The sequence below is a fragment of the Anguilla rostrata genome, chromosome 3 (genome assembly GCF_018555375.3).
Source record: "Anguilla rostrata isolate EN2019 chromosome 3, ASM1855537v3, whole genome shotgun sequence".
Classification (NCBI taxonomy): Eukaryota; Metazoa; Chordata; class Actinopteri; order Anguilliformes; family Anguillidae; genus Anguilla; species Anguilla rostrata.
The window spans coordinates 11,137,894-11,156,618 of NC_057935.1; the positions used below are offsets into that span (position 1 = coordinate 11,137,894).

General features: G+C 44.5%; 2 protein-coding genes across 8 annotated transcripts in view; one reads left to right on the plus strand and one right to left on the minus strand.

Moving 5' to 3' along the window:
• Nucleotides 1-15,063, plus strand: part of LOC135250112 (latent-transforming growth factor beta-binding protein 3-like) — a 55,631-nt gene extending 40,568 nt beyond the window's left edge. For 4 of the 6 annotated variants that reach the window (XM_064326072.1, XM_064326073.1, XM_064326067.1 and 1 more), the window contains exons 15-29: nucleotides 125-244; nucleotides 2,412-2,534; nucleotides 3,183-3,305; nucleotides 3,438-3,557; nucleotides 4,093-4,221; nucleotides 4,374-4,544; nucleotides 4,864-4,932; nucleotides 5,551-5,679; nucleotides 6,481-6,618; nucleotides 7,996-8,136; nucleotides 9,708-9,836; nucleotides 12,194-12,355; nucleotides 12,877-12,966; nucleotides 13,390-13,521; nucleotides 13,829-15,063. In XM_064326072.1, the coding sequence (XP_064182142.1) occupies nucleotides 125-244; nucleotides 2,412-2,534; nucleotides 3,183-3,305; nucleotides 3,438-3,557; nucleotides 4,093-4,221; nucleotides 4,374-4,544; nucleotides 4,864-4,932; nucleotides 5,551-5,679; nucleotides 6,481-6,618; nucleotides 7,996-8,136; nucleotides 9,708-9,836; nucleotides 12,194-12,355; nucleotides 12,877-12,966; nucleotides 13,390-13,521; nucleotides 13,829-13,980 (1,928 nt within the window). In that variant the 3' untranslated portion in view covers nucleotides 13,981-15,063. The remainder of the gene's footprint in view (nucleotides 1-124; nucleotides 245-2,411; nucleotides 2,535-3,182; nucleotides 3,306-3,437; nucleotides 3,558-4,092; nucleotides 4,222-4,373; nucleotides 4,545-4,863; nucleotides 4,933-5,550; nucleotides 5,680-6,480; nucleotides 6,619-7,995; nucleotides 8,137-9,707; nucleotides 9,837-12,193; nucleotides 12,356-12,876; nucleotides 12,967-13,389; nucleotides 13,522-13,828) is intronic. The other 2 variants (XM_064326068.1, XM_064326071.1) reach the window with 2 other exon arrangements.
• Nucleotides 15,064-16,177: 1,114 nt separating this feature from the next.
• Nucleotides 16,178-18,297, minus strand: tstd1 (thiosulfate sulfurtransferase like domain containing 1). 2 transcript variants are annotated; one of them, XM_064326075.1, is made up of 4 exons: nucleotides 18,058-18,297; nucleotides 17,105-17,227; nucleotides 16,812-16,974; nucleotides 16,178-16,391 (listed from the first exon to the last, which is right to left on the minus strand). In XM_064326075.1, exons 1-4 carry the CDS (start codon nucleotides 18,068-18,070, stop codon nucleotides 16,337-16,339), a joined length of 354 nt encoding a protein of 117 aa, XP_064182145.1. In that variant the 5' UTR covers nucleotides 18,071-18,297; the 3' UTR covers nucleotides 16,178-16,336. The 2 variants fall into 2 exon arrangements, with proteins under 2 accessions (XP_064182145.1, XP_064182144.1); XM_064326074.1 differs by lacking the exon at nucleotides 18,058-18,297 and adding an exon at nucleotides 17,538-17,707.
• Between the last annotated feature and the right edge of the window lie 428 nt (nucleotides 18,298-18,725).

The window sequence follows — 18,725 nt, forward strand, 5'->3', positions numbered from 1 at the left end:
GACCCATTTGTGTGTGTGTTTTTTGTGTGCTTGTTTGTTTGGATGTATGTGTGTGTGTGTGTGTGTGTGTGTGCTTGTTTGTTTGCATGCGTGTGTGTGTGTTTGTGTGCGTGTGGGTTTTCAGACATTGATGAGTGCCTGGACCCCAACAGCTGCCCAAACCAGCAGTGTGAGAACACGCCCGGCTCCTACGAGTGCACACCCTGCCAGCCGGGGTACCACGCCCGGGGCGGGGTCTGCTACGGTGAGTCCCTGGTGTTTCCACATCACACCCCCGACAGACACACACACATCAGCCAAAGAGGTTCTCCCTTCTCATCCTTCATTTATTTGTCCCCCTGTACACAATCTCACTCCTCTCCACTGTTTACCATTCCTTAAACAGCATTACCCAGCAGCCCCTGCTTCTGATGTACCTGCACAATCTTATCTCCTTGCCAGGCTCCCATTGAATTCCACAATATTTATGCTAATAAAATACACTTGCCCAAAGCATTTGCACCCTTCACAAGGATAAAGTACTGTGTTGCACAGCAGTTATATTTACAGTGACTATTTTTTTTACATTTTGTTCTTCCACTTAATTTTTATTCTGTTATTTCTCTCAGCAAATACTTGTCAGCGTCTGTTTACAACATTGAAATATCGGTGATACCCTTTGGTTAAAGTAGTCTGTAAGTATTTGCAGTGTGTGCAATTAAACACATGTCCTCTGTTTTATTTATTTAAGCTTGCCAAGATTCTGCAAGACAGAGTTTTATTCTAGAAAGAGGAATTCTCAGTGCTTAAAGTCATACTGTCTGGTTTTGTCTTCATGAACCGTGCCCCACGAGAGAATTAGCAGTCACTTCAGAAAGAGTGGAAACCTCTGCCGTGTTTTCCAGATGTGGATCCAACAAGATTTCACGTACCTTTGCTCTTTCTTTCATTACCTCTCCGTTTCCATAAACACTGTCTCTCCTCTGGTCCAGCAGCGGATTCCCTGAGATCATACGAAAGCAGGAAACTGACTTATCTCTTTATATTTCCAGCTGCACACAATATCTTGAGCAGGAGTCTTAACCTGTCGGATCCAGGCATGTACAAATCTGAATACCTAACCGCTGGTCCGGTGGAAACTTGCCGCCACTGAAACTGGGGTCAACCAACCAATCATCCTAAACGCAGTTGCAGCTGCATTGTTTTTGTGTGCAAATGGCTGCAATACAATCAATGCTAGCTAAACTTTTAAACTATTTTTTAAAATAACTAATGTACATCTGTCAATTGCTCATACAATTTGGCCATTTTTATTTTAGTGAGAAGGTCTATATGACCGATAGATTGGCGCAGTTGTGGTGACCCCAGGACTGCATGTGGGGGACTGCGGGGAGGCCATGCAGTGACGGAGGCTAGTTGTACCCGGATCAGAGATGCCCCCCACCCCCCCCTTCCCCCCGCCCCCCCGCTCTGGGTGGCTGTGCTTCTCTCGTCACCCCACCCTCCGGGATGTAGCGCCCCACCCTGCTCCATTTCCAGCTCCCGCTCCATTAAGCCCCTGATGAAACGCGGCTAAACCTGTCCGTGCTACGTTATGCTTACGGCAGCACTTCGGTATGGTCCGATGCTGGATCCCGGTAATGCGAAGATGGGTTTCGATCGCTATTTCATACTGTTTTTATCTGGAAAGTCCCTACGGGAGAGCTGGAAATGGGGAGATTCGCAAACATGTACTTTCCAATGCACATGTTCTTTACCTTAAGGGCTCTGGTGTGTGTGTGTGTGGTGTGTGTGTGTGTGTGTATGCGTGCGTGGGTGTGTGTGTGCGTGTGTACAATGAAAGCATTGCTTATACTTGTGAGGGGGAGAGAGCGAAAGAGAGGGGAAAGAGAGAGATGGAGAGAGGGGTGCTTTCTCCATGTGTTCTCCAAGCTTGTTGTGCGACTTCTCAGCTATCAATGCATTAAGAGCCATATTGCTTAAATTAACCAAAGCTATTCACAATGTAGCTGGTGTCTTAGGCCAGTAAACAATGGATACAGTCAAGACTATATCCTGGTACAAAGCTCAATTTCCAGTTCATACATGTGGAGTTGTAGTTATGACAATATGATTATTACATGTATGTGAGTTAGAATACATGTGAATAACAGTTAATTAATTAAAACATATCTTCCCAAAGTTTTTTGGAGGTTTTTTGGAGGTCCAATATCGCGTAGCATTCCCGCAGCTTCATACCGCTTTGCACATAAGCAGCGTGGCCGGGCGGGATTCTGAAGGGGGAAATGAAAGTTACGCTGTGCGGTTATACTTCCTGTCCCGCTCACATTAGGGCCAAAACAGACCGCCTTTTGTCTGCTTTTGCGGTGTAAGGATGTTACCTGGGGGGTTTGTTTCATTCCCGTTGTTGTGGGCTGCCCCTGCACCCCCAGATGTGGACGAGTGCCAGGCGAGAGGCACGTGCCCCAACGGACACTGTCAGAACCTTCAGGGAAGCTACCGCTGCCAGTGCAACGAAGGCTTCGAACCCGAGTCCAACGGCAAGAGCTGCAAAGGTCAGTTTTACGGCTGGATCCAGGCCCCAGCTAACGCAAAACGTTCTCACAATGTTGCTGCCATGCAGCGGCAATGTTATGACATTGACCAAACATTCCAGTCACGTTGTGAAGACATTTTGTGTTAGCTGGGGGACCTGCTGCTGTGCTTCAGAGTTGAATGGTTCGGGAATGGTTGTTTTTCAAACGTGTTTTGGCAGAGGTCTGGTGGGCTGCTGGCAGACTTGTGTTAGAGTCATTTAAATTAATTTTAGAAAACTCTGGCAAGTCTTTGAGAACACTATCTATTTTTTTGCAAAACTTTCTTGTTGACAAAAGGCTTACCAATGTAGTTATGTAGTTATGCTTTGTTTATATATTACAGGATGTATGCAAGAGTGTTTAAAACACGCATTTTATGTCATCTTATTGACTCTGGAGGATCAAACCACCCACACTGTATATTTATAAAAGTATGAGAAGCTGAACATAGCAAATCATTGCAGTGTAAAATGAAGTATGTGTACTTATAAATTCAGTACATGTAATCTGTATTGGACTCTGTTGATTTAACACTGAGGATATTTCTGTGTAGCAGAGTGGTCTGAAAGGCCGGTAATGGTTATTGTGGCTGGTGTTGAGGGGATGGTGTGTTGCTGCCTCCTGCAGATACCGACGAGTGCGAGGACGACAGGCTGTGTGCAAACGGCCGCTGTGTGAACACAGAGGGGTCCTTCCTCTGTGAGTGTTACCTCGGATACCGGCTCACCCAGGAGGGAAGCCACTGCGAAGGTGACCGATGCTATTTTCACTGCTATTTACAAAAACCAGCAGTGACCCGCTACCCGATGATGACCGTCAGACACACGGACACCAATCGCACGTTTTCATGTGTCGTTTTTGGTATGCGTGTGTTTATTTTAGATATAAATGAGTGTGAAAGGTCCTTTAACTGCCAGCGGGGGCGCTGTATGAACATGATGGGGTCCTATCGGTGTGTGTGTCCGGAGGGCTTCCAGCTGGTCAACGGGAGACGCTGCCAAGGTATTTTATACCATGTGTCCGCCTCTCTCTTTCTCCCCATAACTTTCCCACAACTTTTCTCCCAGTGGTTTTCGGTATATTGTAAGGTAATGATTCTCTTATATTTGGAAAAGTTTTCAAGAATGTTCTGCGTCGCCTGGACATGTCTTTTCTGCAAACGCCATATAGATTTGGGCTTGCGGCATCCAAAACGATGCAACGATTACAATGCGTGTGTTAGATATTTCTGCCTTTGTGGAAAGCTCCAGCATCATCAGACATGGAATGGAGCGCTTAAAGATGATGCTGTCTAATTGCAGACATATGTCACGTCCATATGTTTTTATATATTCCTTTATTAATAAGCCTTCTAAGTATGCGGCTGGCGAGGCACAGCATCTCTGGTACTGGACAGTAGGAGAGGGCCACAGCTGTAATGAAGCTGAACTGGAGGGTGTGTTGGGGTGATGCAGGGTTGTGATGTGCAGTCATAATGAGGCTGAGTTGGAGCGTGTGCGAATGATGCAGGGTTGCTGGTTTGTGTATCTCCTGACAGACGTGGACGAGTGCAGCAAGGACAGGAGCCTGTGCCAGCCGCACGGCGTGTGTGAGAACAGGCAGGGCAGCTACGTCTGCGTCTGCAACGACGGCTTCATCAACTCCGAGGACAGCCACAGCTGCGAAGGTACTGTACCACAGGCCTCCATATGGGTCCCCCACTTCCCCTGCGTGTGTCAGTGAACAGATGCGCCCACTTCCCAGATGTTTGTCAGTGAATAGATGAGTTACTATGGAGACCAAATGCTGAGTAATGTGGCTGGCTTTCTTCCCCCGCAGCTGTTGAGATCTTCGTGGAGGACAAGAAGGAGTGTTACCTGAACCTGGATGACACGGTGTTCTGTGACAGCGTCCTGGCAACCAACATCACCAAACAGGAGTGCTGTTGCTCCATCGGCGTGGGCTGGGGCGACCAGTGCGAGATCTACCCCTGTCCCGTCCACAACTCCGGTACCTCCAGAATATTGAATTAAAGTACATTCAAAAGTGGAAAGCCATCAGAATTTTTTCCAAGGAACGGTTTGTAACTTCTGAAAATATATCCGTATATATAAGCTGTGTACTGGTTACTACCACTGCAGCTTGATAATCAATGGCTTGAGAATCAGGTTAAAACATTGTCCCTTTTCCCGTATCACCGATGTTTTACAGTCAGCTCAAAGCAGTGTGCGGATTGAATGTAAGGTTTGTAAGCTGTGTGGCATGGGCAGGTCAGGTTCCCCCCCCACCCCTAATCTCCCCGTCGTTTCCCTACCGTTTGCCTTTGCAGTCGAGTTCCTTTCTCTGTGTCCCATCGGCAAAGGGTTCTACAATGAAGAGAGCGTGGCAATGCATAGGGGTAAGCTCTAAAATCTCTGATGACTTGGCATTCTGTAAAGGCAAAAAAAAAGTTACCTTCACACTCTGTCTCATTTTTGTGACTAATCTAAAACATGTGCACAAGACTGTTTTCTAGGCAATTTCATGGCACCATAAAAATTGTTGGACTAGATGGACCAGGGGACTCCTAAAACAATTTAACTCTGATAGTCTGGATGTTCATTATGGGAATAACATCAATGTTTTCATGGCTATTAGTAAAATCAATATAAAGAACAAACTGTATGTGTAATAACAGGTGTACAGTATACAGTGGGCATGGTTAGTTAATCAGTGGACTTGGGAATGTTAGAAAGCCTTATACTTTCTCAGACAGTGCTCACAACATTGTCACACGCACACACACACGCAGGTACAGATTGTCATATTTTTTTTAAATGTTTTTGTGTTTTCCTGAAACTGTTTGGGACAAAGCTAACAATTAGTGGGACTCTGTTTTATATTCATTCTTCTTTTATACATACAATATTAAAGTTTGCTAAAGTTACCGTGTGACATCACCGCTCTTCCACACAGAGCGCTGTACGTTGTGCGCCATCTTGGTTCTCAGCTGTCGCTCTCCGTCTCCTTTTTGCAGACATCGATGAGTGTGTTCTCTTTGCCGATGAGATCTGCAAAGAGGGCCGCTGCATGAACACCCAGCCAGGCTACGAGTGCTACTGCCAGCAGGGCTTCTACTACGACGGCAACCTGCTGGAGTGCATCGGTAATCCAGCTCCTTAACCGTCGCCTGGGCCTCTATCCACACACATAGCTTTTAACCGCTAGTGGGGGACTGTTTGAGACCAAAACTGCAACTGACCCAAGAAGCCTGACAGATGGGTTTGCTGTAATTGATTACTTTTTACCTTGCCGTGTATTAGGGAGTGCCATGTACATTTAACAGTATATTCACAATCCATAACTTTGCAGAATCCATACTTGCTATTCCAAATATCGATGTAAGTTAATGCTAAAGTAGGTATTTCAGAAGCTAGCGGTGTGTCTTGATATATGTACAATACTTACAATGCAATCGTTGTATCATTGCGTGAATCAGGTAGATGAATTCTCCATCACTTGTTTATTAATGAATTAGGTGTCTCTGACAGTTTTTTTTTTTACAAGTTACACCCTTTCTACTTCTTGGGTATTTTCTGAGCCATTTAGCAGTGATTATGTGGGGGAGCCTGCATACAGCAATAGAATTTAGTGAGGTTTCTGCTCAAACCTAAATGAAATCAGTGGTAGTTTATTTCTGTAGATAAGGTAGAAGCTGTTATTACTATACAGTGTTGGAGTTATTTTGCAGCCCTGGCTGCCCTTACTGATGGTGTTTGTTCACCTGAGTCCCCCGTACTGAATGGAGTAGTGTGAAGCGTATTTCACTGACCCTTGCCGCTCTGTAGTTGTGGCACCGGCGTGCGAATCGGCAGCCCTGTCTGCGGTCAGACTTTTCACGTCCTCCCGCCCGCGGTTTCCGTGCAACCCCGTGTCCTTATGTGCCCCTTCCCCCCCCCCCCCCCAGATGTGGACGAGTGCCACGACGAGTCGCTGTGCGCCAACGGGCGATGCGTGAACACGCGCGGCTCCTTCTACTGCACCTGCAGCCCCCCCTGGACGCCCGACGCCTCCAACAAGAAGTGTGTGGTCCCTGTGCTCGCAGGTCAGTGCTGCGAGGGCCCCCGTGAGTCACACAGGCACTGACTGAGCTCATTACAAAGCCACAGACTCTCAGCGTTCAACACTTTCTGAGTGTTAACTTTACAGTGTCGTAGTGAACAGGCCAGCTCTCGGCTGTGGGGTAAAATGAACGTACTCTGAAAATCTAAAAACGTTATTATAATGGACCGTATTGTCTTCGGCTTTGGCAACTGCCACTTGTGTTCCTTTGTTAGTGCTCACGTTTCTAACCAGTGTGTGTTGGAAGTTACAGTAGATTTCATTGTGCATGCAATGCAGAAAATGGATTTCCATCTGTCTCAGATTGTCATGGTTTACTGTACATCTGCTTACTGCCCTCTCTGGTGATATGAACTCAGAAGTTAAGGTTTCTAGTCTCTCATTAGCTGTAGGCAACTTTCAAGGTAAAAATGTGATTATGAAGTGTTTTTAAATTGGGTGTCTGTGTAAGCCCCATTTTAGGATTGACTCATGAAAAGCAGTGTAACTGGTGTGTTATATGGACCACCAACAAACTCATCTAGGCAGGAATTCATTAAGGTTGATTTGGATTCATTTGCTGCCATATTTTTGTTTATCGTTATGCATTTTAGTTTACGCTAAAAACATTTTGGTTTTCAGGTTATTCTAAAAACCAATTGCTAATTGACTGGAGTCGGCTTTATTAGACAATTCCACCCGCTCTCTCTATTCGTGAGATTGTTTAACAGAGAGAGTCCTTGAGTTGCTAAATGCAGTCACAGAGGTCAGCCAACCAATCAGCACTCTGGTCTCCACATAATTAACTGTGATTGGTTTCTCAGCCGTTCACATTTGTCCCTTATTATTCATTTGTATTTTCTTTCACACCTGGACTCTCACTGCATATACTGTGTACCAAGTTTCCTGGGTTTTCAAGGTTAATAGCGGTGTGTTGTTGCTGGTGCCCACAGGGTGTGAAACTCGCGAAAATGCAAATCCTTTGGCTCACAAAACACAAAACAAGTCCTGGTGCATTGCTGTAAAGGCTTGTTGATTACACACGATCGGAAAGGTGTGAGCATAGGGTCTAATTGGTGCAAGTACCACATTTGGCATGTCTGGGCAGTTTATGTTGCATACTGTTGCATTTTGTTTCCACTGAAAAATACTCCACATCTGTTTCTAATTTACCCTGGTTGGTGGTGAAACCACCTGTGGCTCATTTCAAGCTTTCAAACCACTTTTATTTTTTTTAAAACTACAATATAATCGTCCCTTTCAGGGCGGACTTGACTTAGCCTAATCCGATCGTAAGCCCTTCTTAAGCACACAGAGGTCTCCGGGAGCAACGCCAAGGCCACAGACGGCCCTAAGGCTGGCTTTGTTGCGCGTTCTGTAGGTGTGGACGAATGCCGCGACCCCGCCAACTGTAAAAACGGCCAATGCGTGGACACCGCTGACTCCTACTACTGTCTCTGCACTCCACCCTGGACCCTGGGGACTGACCGCAACAGCTGCATCCCCCCCGAGGAGCAGGGAGGTGAGTGGACCGTGCGATGGATTGGACGCTGTTCGGCACTGGAACATCTATGGAGCCCGGTAGCTAATTTAGCTCTGTTGCTAGTTCAATCAAGACCTCTTGGTCTGTCAATTTCTTTTTTCTTTTTTTTTTTTTTGTTTTCAGAATTTAAATGGCTTGGATATTTATTAAGAGGTACACGGTGTCTCTTACCAAAGAGCTTGAAGTAGGGAAGTAGAAATTTTGGTAGAGAACCGATGAGCCTTTTGGAAAATCTGTCTGTAGGAAACTGAATTAGATGCCAGGTGTCTGGGAGGTGTAGTCCAGGAAAGGGAACTGTATGTGCTGCAGAGGAGGGAGGGCTATGTAGGATGTTTCTGAGAGGGTTTACTATTTCACATGATCTATAGTATTTTTAGTAACTACAGATTTATCTTAAATTCATGTTTATATGCCTATTGATTCCATAAAACGAAACTGTTGAACTGAAGATTATGTTTCAGGGGGAAAAAAACAGATATACCCTAAAGGTTTACATTTTGATTTAATATGTTGTATCCTAGAAATATTTCAAGATGTTGAAGCTACTGATACTCTGAGTTATACCTCACGTACAGTTATAGCGTTCTATTTTTTGGTTCATAAACCTGTTATTGAGGCCAGATTGAAAAATATTTATGATGCAGGGCTAAAATACTTGGCCTTGAATTTATATTTTATGAAGTGAAAAGGTTCTTTGTAGGACTAAACCTGTTTTATAATTTAGAAGGACACTGCAAACAAACCCTGTGCACTTGCTTTTATTTATCAAGAACACTTCTCGCAGTACTTCATATAGGTGTTTTACACTAGTAACTCAAGGTACACTTTTAGCATTTGGGTATTTGTGTCCTACCGACAGTTTAAGCTTACATATGGAATCAAATTAATTTCACAGGCATCTGTGACAAAATTTGGTCTTATGATCATACAGACTGATTGCAGCAGCATAGCTTACAGGAACAGGAGTTCCATGGCAACAGGACACCCCTGGTTTTTAAAAAAACTTGCCAGAACCGTTACTGGTACTTCAAGGTTGAAGAACATGATTGCACAATAGATATATTCAGCACAGTATCTATAAGTACAGCAGCTATCATTGTGACTCTTGGTATTGGACAGTGACTGTGTGAGTGAATGGTGGGGTGGTTATTACAGGAATGGATGGCAGTAAGATCATAACTGCCGGGTGTTTTAGCAGAAGTGCTTTTAATAATATTTACACCACCCTGTGAAGCTTCACCTCCACTATCCAGTCCCCAGAAGGCTGTAAATTAGCAGGGCTCAACCTGCAGTGGTGGTGGAGGGAGACAAACCGGTAAATCTATGTGTAAATCGTCCAAATTGCACCCACCAGCGAATTAAAATATTAATATTACCCACCAGCACCCAGCACTGGCCCTTCACTCCCCCCTCCCCCCCGCCTTCACCCCTCCCTGTCCCTTCACCAGCTCCCCCCAGCACGATGAACCGGTGGCTCCAAACCTGTGATCTGCTCAGAGGCCTGTGATGACGTAATACTTTGTGACTGGTTTGTGTGGTGATCCTTGCAGATGTGAATGAATGCCAGGACCCCTCGTACTGTAAGAATGGAGTGTGTATCAACACGCCCGGGTCCTTTCACTGTCTATGCACTCAGCCTCTCACCTTCAGTGCGGCGCTGAAACAGTGCGTCTATGACGGTGGGTATGACCAATCGCTGCTCATCGTCCTGTCAGGCTCAGAGTTCAGGCTGACCTGTTCATCTGCCCTCCTGCCTGCTCCTCCTTTTTTTTTTAACCTCCTCCACCACCACTGCACCCCCCCACCCCCCATCCTCTCCCTCTCCCTCCCTCCCCCCCCCCCCAACCCAACCCAACCTGATGCTTTGCGCTGTCCGCTTGTTGGGACACATGGCAACAGCTTCGCGTTTGTCGGTGTCTTCGGGACTGGAATCTTAACAGCTTCGAAATCTTTTCGCAAATTTTTTATTTTTTTTGTTTTTGGTCCCCACCTCTGGTTTCGGCCAAATGGCGACTATTTTAAGGTATCTGCATGGTATTTGTGGATCTGGATTGATGGATTTTTGAATTGGATGTGGAGAGAAGTTTGTGTAAGGCACCAGATGTAAGGGAGGTGGAAATATGGGCGTAGGGAGGGCTGTGGGAGAGCTGCTTGACCCTCTCTGGTCTGGAAGGAAGTTGGGTTGGGGGAACTCTTAAAGCTCCCAGTGATGTGATTAGATTGCTGGCATGGCTTATTGTTCTAGATTGAAAGCCTTGCTGTGGCATCTCTCTAAGGGGAAATGTATCATCTTTGTGTGTGTGTGTGTGTGTTCATGTGCACGCGTGTGTGTGTACATACGTATGTGTGTGTGAGTGTGTACATGTGTGTGTGTGCATACGTGTGTGTGTGCATGCGTGTGTGTGTGTGTGTTTGTGTGTGTGTGTGTGTTTGACAGCTCAGGTAAGATCGGGGAATGGCATTTCTCCTGGCTTTGTTTCCTTTTATCTGTTTCTGATGCGTGAATCCTTTTTCTATTCTCATTTTTTGCCAAAAATAACTTTGTTCAGCATAATTGCAAGCGTAGCATCCAATGTTTCCAGTGTTACTGTAAATTGCCAGAGAAAGTGCTTTGCAAATGTGGAGAAAATGTGCAAAAGCACGTTGGAAACATTTGCATGTAACTGTTCAGTCTGATCATTAAATGTGCTACAACAAGCATTCCTCAGTGGCTCAGCTGGGTTTTGTTCCTTTGCCAGCTGTGACTGAGAGACAGTGGTTAAACACACAGGTGCACCTCAGCCAGGTTTCTGCAGGTTACCATTAGGTGCCTCTGGCTGTTAAAACAGGTGCCCTCAGGTTGCCAGTGGAGACCAGTGATGTGCTCCTGCTCGGATTGGCGCCAGGTCTCCTGTTGTACACCGTGTGACTTGTGCTGTGGGACCTGCCATTGGCTCACGGGTATTCCAGCTGCAGTGCTCCCCGTGCGGTATCATAGCAGCAGCACGAGACTGTAGTTTAGCTGTGGGGGGGGGGGTGAAAAACATTGATTTTCCTCAACGGGTTTCACAAATTCTCACTTATAACAAGATATTTCTCAAGTATAACAAGAAAATACTGAGCTATTTTCTTATTAATACTTATTAATACTTTGTAAATGTAAAAATATTTTTTATTAGGTTGACAGTTTTTCATGTTTGTTTTGGAATAACAGGGTTTTACGTAGTGTGGAGGTGGGAAAGCTGGGTTTGGAATTTGACTCGGATGCAAAATTTATCAGCACTGATTTTCATGACGAATAGAGTGGGATCATCAGTGGACACGGAGACTGTCTTCTGCACTCTGGAACTATGGGGTTCATTTGACTAGAGGTGAAGAGTGCCCTCTACTGGCCCTTCAGCACATTGCGATCAACAAGCTGGCTTTCACTGGAGGTTTCTCCTCTTTTCAGCTATGCTTATCTTATGGCATCTTTCAGACAGTGGCTTTTGGGTGGTGTAAATGCTGGCTGTTAAGAGAAGCTATGTAATCTTTTTAGCAGGTGAAACATTCTTTCTAACTTTGAGGGTTTACTAATATTTATACACAATAACTCACATTTAGTATGTTGCAGGTGCATGTTTTACTCACTTTAACTCTTTTCCGATTAATGAAACAAGTTCATGGAATCTGTGAGCTCTGAAAAAACGTAACTGAGTGGAAAGCTGGGTTTGCATAATTAAAAAGGTTGAGGTAAAAATGTTTAATCTAGTGGACGAATTGTAATTAAATATATAGGGCGGAACTGGAGTGGCGGACTGAAAGATCTGGAATGTTCATGCTTTAATGTTTAAGTTTTGTGTAATTTGTGATTGGTTAATCTTATGGGGTCACGACCCTCAGATTTTTCACGGCTCTTGTACTGGGACCCAGCTGAAAAGCCTTGCCCTAGCGGTGAAGGTTCAGAGCATTGAGGGGGGGAGGGGGGGGCAGGACACTGCGGGCTGCCAGGCCCGGGGCTGGCTGTGTCACCTTGTGCTTCTCTCTCTTCCTCTCCCCTCCGCCTTTGCATCCCCAGACCGGACGGCCGCCCACAAAGACGTCTGCTTCAGCCAGGTGGACGAGGACCTGATCTGCACGCGGCCGCAGACGGGGCTCATGCTCACCTACTCGGAGTGCTGCTGCCACTACGGGCTGGGCTGGGGGCCCGAGTGCCGCACCTGTCCCCAGAGGAACTCCGGTGCGGCTCGCTTCTCTGCGCTAGCGGCCTGCCCCGCGCCGGCAAGGGCGCGGCGCTAACCACACGTGCGCTGTTCGCTCATGTATTTTCCACAGTGTGAGGTTTTTAAGTGCTGGCTTGTTCTTGACAAATAGTTTCGGGAGTCCAGCACTCAGAAGAAGGTGCCGATAAAACAAACTGTGTTTGTGAAAACAAGAACACAGTGTTATTGAGGTGAAGCATCCATGAGTGATAATAGCTCCCCCTTGTAGAGAATCTTCAGCCTGCTCAGTGTGAGTGTGAGTGTGAGTGTGAGTGTGAGTGTGAGTGTGTGTTTGTGAGAGTCATAAGCCAGGTCCATGAGGTGCTTTGCATCTAGAAATTATGCCTTGGATTTATTCATAAAGTCAAATTTAGGCAAATGTTAAAAGCCAATGTCGATTGACTCCAGGCCCCAGTTTGATGGGGCGGGCTCTTCAGAGATTTTATCTCTGTGAAAGTGGCGCTGAACACTGACAAGCACGGCCTGCTCTGCTCCCCAGCCATGTTCAACCGGCTCTGTGACATGTACCTGGACACCGAGTCTGATGGGGAAGGAGATTTGCTCCCATCATTTGCCAACTACAACCCAGGTAAAAAAAAAATGTCTTAATGCGTACACTGTAGCTGCTCCATAAATGCTTGCCTGAGAATTAAATAGTGAAGACAAACACTGTTTCAGTCCAAGAGAATGATTTATTGATTTGATTCATTGACCTTCATCAAACCAAAAAGGCCTTCAAGTGTAATGAAGTTGCTTTTGTAATGTTCCCTCTTGCACATCTGAATGCATAATGTACACATTTATTGCTGGAACACGTACCATCTAATTAAGGAAAAATTGATATATAGGAATACCTCCCTCCCCTTTTTCCACATCCCTGTTTTTCTCCCTTCCTCCCCCTCTCTCTCTTGCTCTCTCCCTCCTCCCCCTCTCTCTCTCCCTCCCTGCCTCTCCCCCTCTCTCTCCCTCCCTCCCTCTCTCTCTCTCTCTCCCTCCCCCAACTGGGGCTCAGAAGGAGACAGTTCTGAGGAGGACTCGGATGAGTGCAGCTGTGCTAACGGTCGCTGTGTGCGGTCCTACCTGGGGACCATGTGCGAGTGTAACCCTGGCTTCCGAATGGACCACTCTCGGACCCACTGTACAGGTGTGTCACTGTCTTCACAGTCTTCGGAGAAGCTGTCCCACAGGCAGTCTAAAGAGGGGAGATTTACATAGGACTGCACCCCCACTTTATTACACAGAAAAAGAAATAGGCATTGATATCAGACATTTTATGGTATATTTTAAGGTCTGGCATTAACACTAAGTGAAATAACTTATGTGAATCTGGAAAAACAAGCTACTGCCTTTAGAAATATATAGTTACCAGATTTACAAAGATTCACTGATTGTAGGGTTTACAGATTATATAACCTGACTGTTTTTCAACTCTTCCCATCTCTGTCTCACAGATATCAATGAGTGTGCTGAACCAGGCCTGCGGTTGAACTCTTGTATAAATGCCCGCTGTGTCAACACCTTGGGCTCCTTCAGATGCTTCTGCAAACGCGACTTCATCCCCTCAAGAATACCCAACATGTGCATCCCTCGACGAGCTCAATAACAACGCTCCCTCTCTCTCTCTCCGGTCTCTGTTCATCTCCCTTTCTGTCACTCATTCTGTCTCACTTTCTCTTCCTCCCTTCTCTCCTATCTCTCACCATCCTGTCTTTTATCTTTCTCTATTTCTTGTTTTCATTCTCTTTCTTTTCCCCTCTCACTCTCTCCTCTTTGGCTTCAACTCTCACTGATGCCTGTCTTCCTTCCTCTTTCTTGGCGTTCCTCTTTTCTCCTCTATCTGTGATTTCTCTCTCACTCTGCCCTCCCTTTCTCTTTCCCTCGTCTCTCGCTCAAGATGCTCTCGCGTTAAAGACGATCTGTTGCACTGCCTTTCTCACTACTGTTGTTCTTTATCCTTCTCCAGCAGCGAGTCGTTCACATTATGGTGTCAAATCAGACCAGAAGTGAAGTCTTTTTATTTATCAAAGCCGCTGTGGCCAGTCAGCGCACGACAGTGGGGTGGGTATAGCTTTCAGAACACTGAGCTCCACACCTGAGGACCATGGGCTTCTATCTCAGGAATCAGCTGTACCCTTAAACTAAAGGTGTTTAACATCAACTCTTCCTGCCAAAAAAAAAAAAAAACATCAGTTTTTGTAAATGGGTTACGGAATGTGTATGTTGTAAAATTGTAAGTCACTCTGAATAAGTCATTCTGATAAAAAAAAAATGTAAAGTGATTATATTACATGCCTACCCCTCCGTTCCCTTTCTCACTGTCTTTTTCTTCTTTGTTGCTTTGGGAAATGGGAAATCTATCACAGATAATCCCATCCCTCAGCTTTGCCTCAGAAGCACTGTTTATAAACCTAGTCAGAATGTCCTCATTTTAAAAAGACAGCTTGTTTTTCATATATAACTGCCGAGCCGACAGCCCCCCCATCCCCACCACCTCCCACTTGATGTTTACTCTCCTCATATGTCTTGTTTGCCAAAAACATCTATTCTGAGAATAGACGCACTACTGTTAAGTGTTGAAAAGGCAAAACACAACTTAAAAGTATGTAGACCTATGAAGTATTTCTGATACTGTACCTTAAAACATGCAGTTTGAACTATGCATAGATAAAATAATTAACTACCAAAATGACCCTGGAATATATGTCTTGAAGGAAATATTTTGATTCCCTTTTATGTCTTGTGGCATGTGTCTGTCTATGTGTAGGAAGCCTGCTCCATGCCTACTCTATGCTTATATTGTTGGTAGAAACCAAAGATGTAGTTGATACTCTCAGTACTATGAACCCGCCCCCCCCCCCCATCCCCCCACAATCGAAACCAAAGTCAACAAAATATGTCTAAATGCACTTTTTCAAGCTCATTTGGGTTCTACTGTCTTCAAGTGAGACTTATCTAGAAACATCTATTCATGTGATCTTATTGTAAAATATTACCATTCCCGTTAGTAGCACTCCTGTCTTTCTTGCCCGTCTGTCTGCCAGACATAAACCATTACCGATGAGGGCAGAGGTGTGACATGAACACCACAGTATATATGTGAGGAGGGTCCAGCGTAGGGCACTGGTTTCAAAACCTAGGTTTCAATGTGGTAAGTTACTATTTTAAAATCTGCCATATAAATGGGCCAGTGTGTAGAATGTGAAATCTTGCATTTCTTTCAATAAGGTCAGCAAATATTGCAATGGCATGAATTGTAGAAATATAGTGCATGTATGTTGTAAATGTAAGCCAAAATGATCTGCAATGGGTATAAAACTGTGCACACTTAGTGTATAATTGCAGAATATATGGTGGTTTAACTGTGAAGTAGTCTCAGTTCTCACAACAGTGGCGATCCATATTTTTTTTAACTGAGCCTTAATAAGATATGATTCCTTCAAAACAATGACTGTGAGCTGACCTGTTTCAGAAAGCAAGATGACTGAGTTAGCTGGATAACTGTGCTGAGGAAAACCTGGAACCTTCCCATATCTGGAACATGGACTGAAGTTAAAAGAGCCGTTCTGGGTTTTACTCAGCATAGTTATCCTGCTTCGTGAAATACCTCCCTGGACTTCAGTGTGAAAAGCATCAATGGCCAACAGCAGCATCGGTTCAATTGCACCAATGAGAGCGAATTACTAGTAAACCTGAACATTTCAAAATGTGATTTTAAAAATTAGGGTAAAAATTGTTTTAAAAATAAATAAAAACAACACAGAGACAAATGCCAGAAAGAATGCCTCAGACTCACTACAGACTAAATATACTTCTCAAAGCTTTTATTTTATGTGTTTGGAGTGATTCCACATATTGACAAATATAAAATAGCAAAAAATGATAACAGCATCATTAATATGCTCAGTGCTTTTTGTTCTTCATTACAGTACAGATAACAATGTTGATTTTAGCTGCTCCATTTATTTCCCCTCCTTCTCGGACCACTCTTTGTACCCACCAGCATAGTTGCGGGCACTGAAAGCAAAGAGGACAGAAGAGCATTTCATTAATTAGAGGCCCTTAACACTACAAATATGGATCACATACAATCATGGTTCTTTAAGAGTACTACCATGCAAACATGATGACACATAAAACTGGAAGAAAAACGAACATCATCACATGAGGGTTTGTCTCAGATTTGGTTCCAAGTTTTGCTTAAGCTCGGAAGAAATTAAACGAAGTGCTTCAAACTCAACCACTACAATAATATCAGGTTTACCATTCGCAGAGGTATACATCTCGGATCCCTTATATACAAGTAATTAAAAACGTGCCCACAAAAATCTTCAGGTTGCCACAGGCCTGTGTATTAGGTGAATACCAGAGTGAAAACAAAATCAAATTTCTGTGAGCGTTTATTAGTCATGACTGTCGCTTGAACATCATACATACTTTTTGAATCCAAGGCTCCGCGCCTTTTCTGTCGCAACCCCTCCACGGCGACCCATCTGACAGTGGAAAACCAAATCTTGAGCATCAGGTGGCGGTTTCCGGACCCCAAATTTCGCCTGGAAAGCTTCTGGGTCCAGGTTCAATTCGGTCTCTACGGTGTCCACTGTGGAACACACAAAACAAATGTCAGGCAACTGGGTGACTCGTTGCACGGGGGAAAAAAGCATAGACATGCGTCTATGGAACAAAGCATGTCAGATACATTTCCAGCCTGTTTCATCGTGGAATCTCACCAGGAATGTTTATGGTTCCCGGAATAGCCCCTTTATCCACCTCCTCTTTGGAGCGCACATCGATTACCAGAAGATTGGAACTCTTCTTTTGGAGAGCCTTGAGTTCATCGTAGGATATTACATCTGGGGGAGTATGTGCAGATTCGTGATTTCCAAATTTGTTCACATCTTTGATACATCTAACCCTAAATAAACTTAACAGAATACGGTTAAAACTGGTAGCCCACACTCATTTGTAAACCTCTGTAGGTCTATTTACAAAAACATGCTCGGTGCGGTCATTTGTTCTTCCGCATGACAACGCATAATCAGCCAGGAAAACAAAATGCATTCACGCAAGATAGGCTACAACGTCAATGAAAAGGCCTTAATGTAACTGCGCGAAACAGGATTTTAAGAAATAATAACTTGCACAACCTGTCCTGTAGCCTACCTTGGCTGTTAGAAACCAGATAACAGGCTGATAGGCCTATGCGACTGGACAGATTAAGGCAGATCGCTGGATTCTGTCTAACGACATAACGATACATTTCAGTAGGCTACTGTCTTCAAACAGTGTTAGTTTCTCTGTGGCTGTGGATTTTGTCTATAAAGGGGTCTCCTACAAACGTCCAAGTTAAGCAATGTGCGGAAGTACACTTCGTGCGTACAGTAAATACGGCGTTAGCGTACCCGGTACTGTGATGTAACTAGCAACCGATAAACCTGTTAGCGGCGAAAAGTAACATGGCTATCTTCATTTTCCTTTAAAACAACTGTTTCGGCATACGAAAGTGCTACTTAATGTGTCGCGTATAAAGCTCCAAGGAAATTAATTTAGGATAAGATGCCTAATACAATGAACATGTTGGCTTGTTACTGAGATATTTCAACTGAAACGATATTATGCACGAATAAACGCGGTTCTGATAGTAAATAAAACATAAATGAAAGGATCTCCTCTAATTTCTTACCTGTGTTTGCCATTGTGACAAGTGTGCGTACGACAATTCTAAAGGAAGAAATCGCCGGGTTAACGTCTCACAGACGTGTCGTCGGGAAATGAAGTTCACAGCTTTACTGCGTGTATCCAGATAGGCGTTCCTGTTGTACTTCGCTTCCTATAAGTTGCAAAGCGTTTCTCAACATACACAGGCTACACTTGTTGAACTGAACCGCTCACTTTCTCAAATTCACTGTTTCTTGGGTGGGGCTCCAGCCTATAGTCTTTTTCAACATAGCAACAACGCACAAGGAATGAGGAAGCATATTCTGCCGAGCGGATAGGCTAACTAAGAAAAAAACAACCTCTTCTCCCAAGTGTATCTTGTCGTATTCAGTGTACAAGAGCTATTCCCATGTTGACGTAATTAGGCTACATAAAAGATTTAAGAGAGGGTTCAAGTGAGGACAAAATGGACTACGTCTGTCCATTTATCCTAGGCTACACATTATAATAATAATATTAAATAAATAAACAAACAGTAATTCCCTCTGTCTGCGTAAATGCTTTGGGTAGGTAGCTTACTCAAGAACTCACTTATCCGTATTTATCAACTGCTTTTTTCTGTGTGAAATAAAGCAGATCTGCCATAAGATATAAAGTAGGCAACAGAAAGTCAGTTCATCCCAACAATTAGGC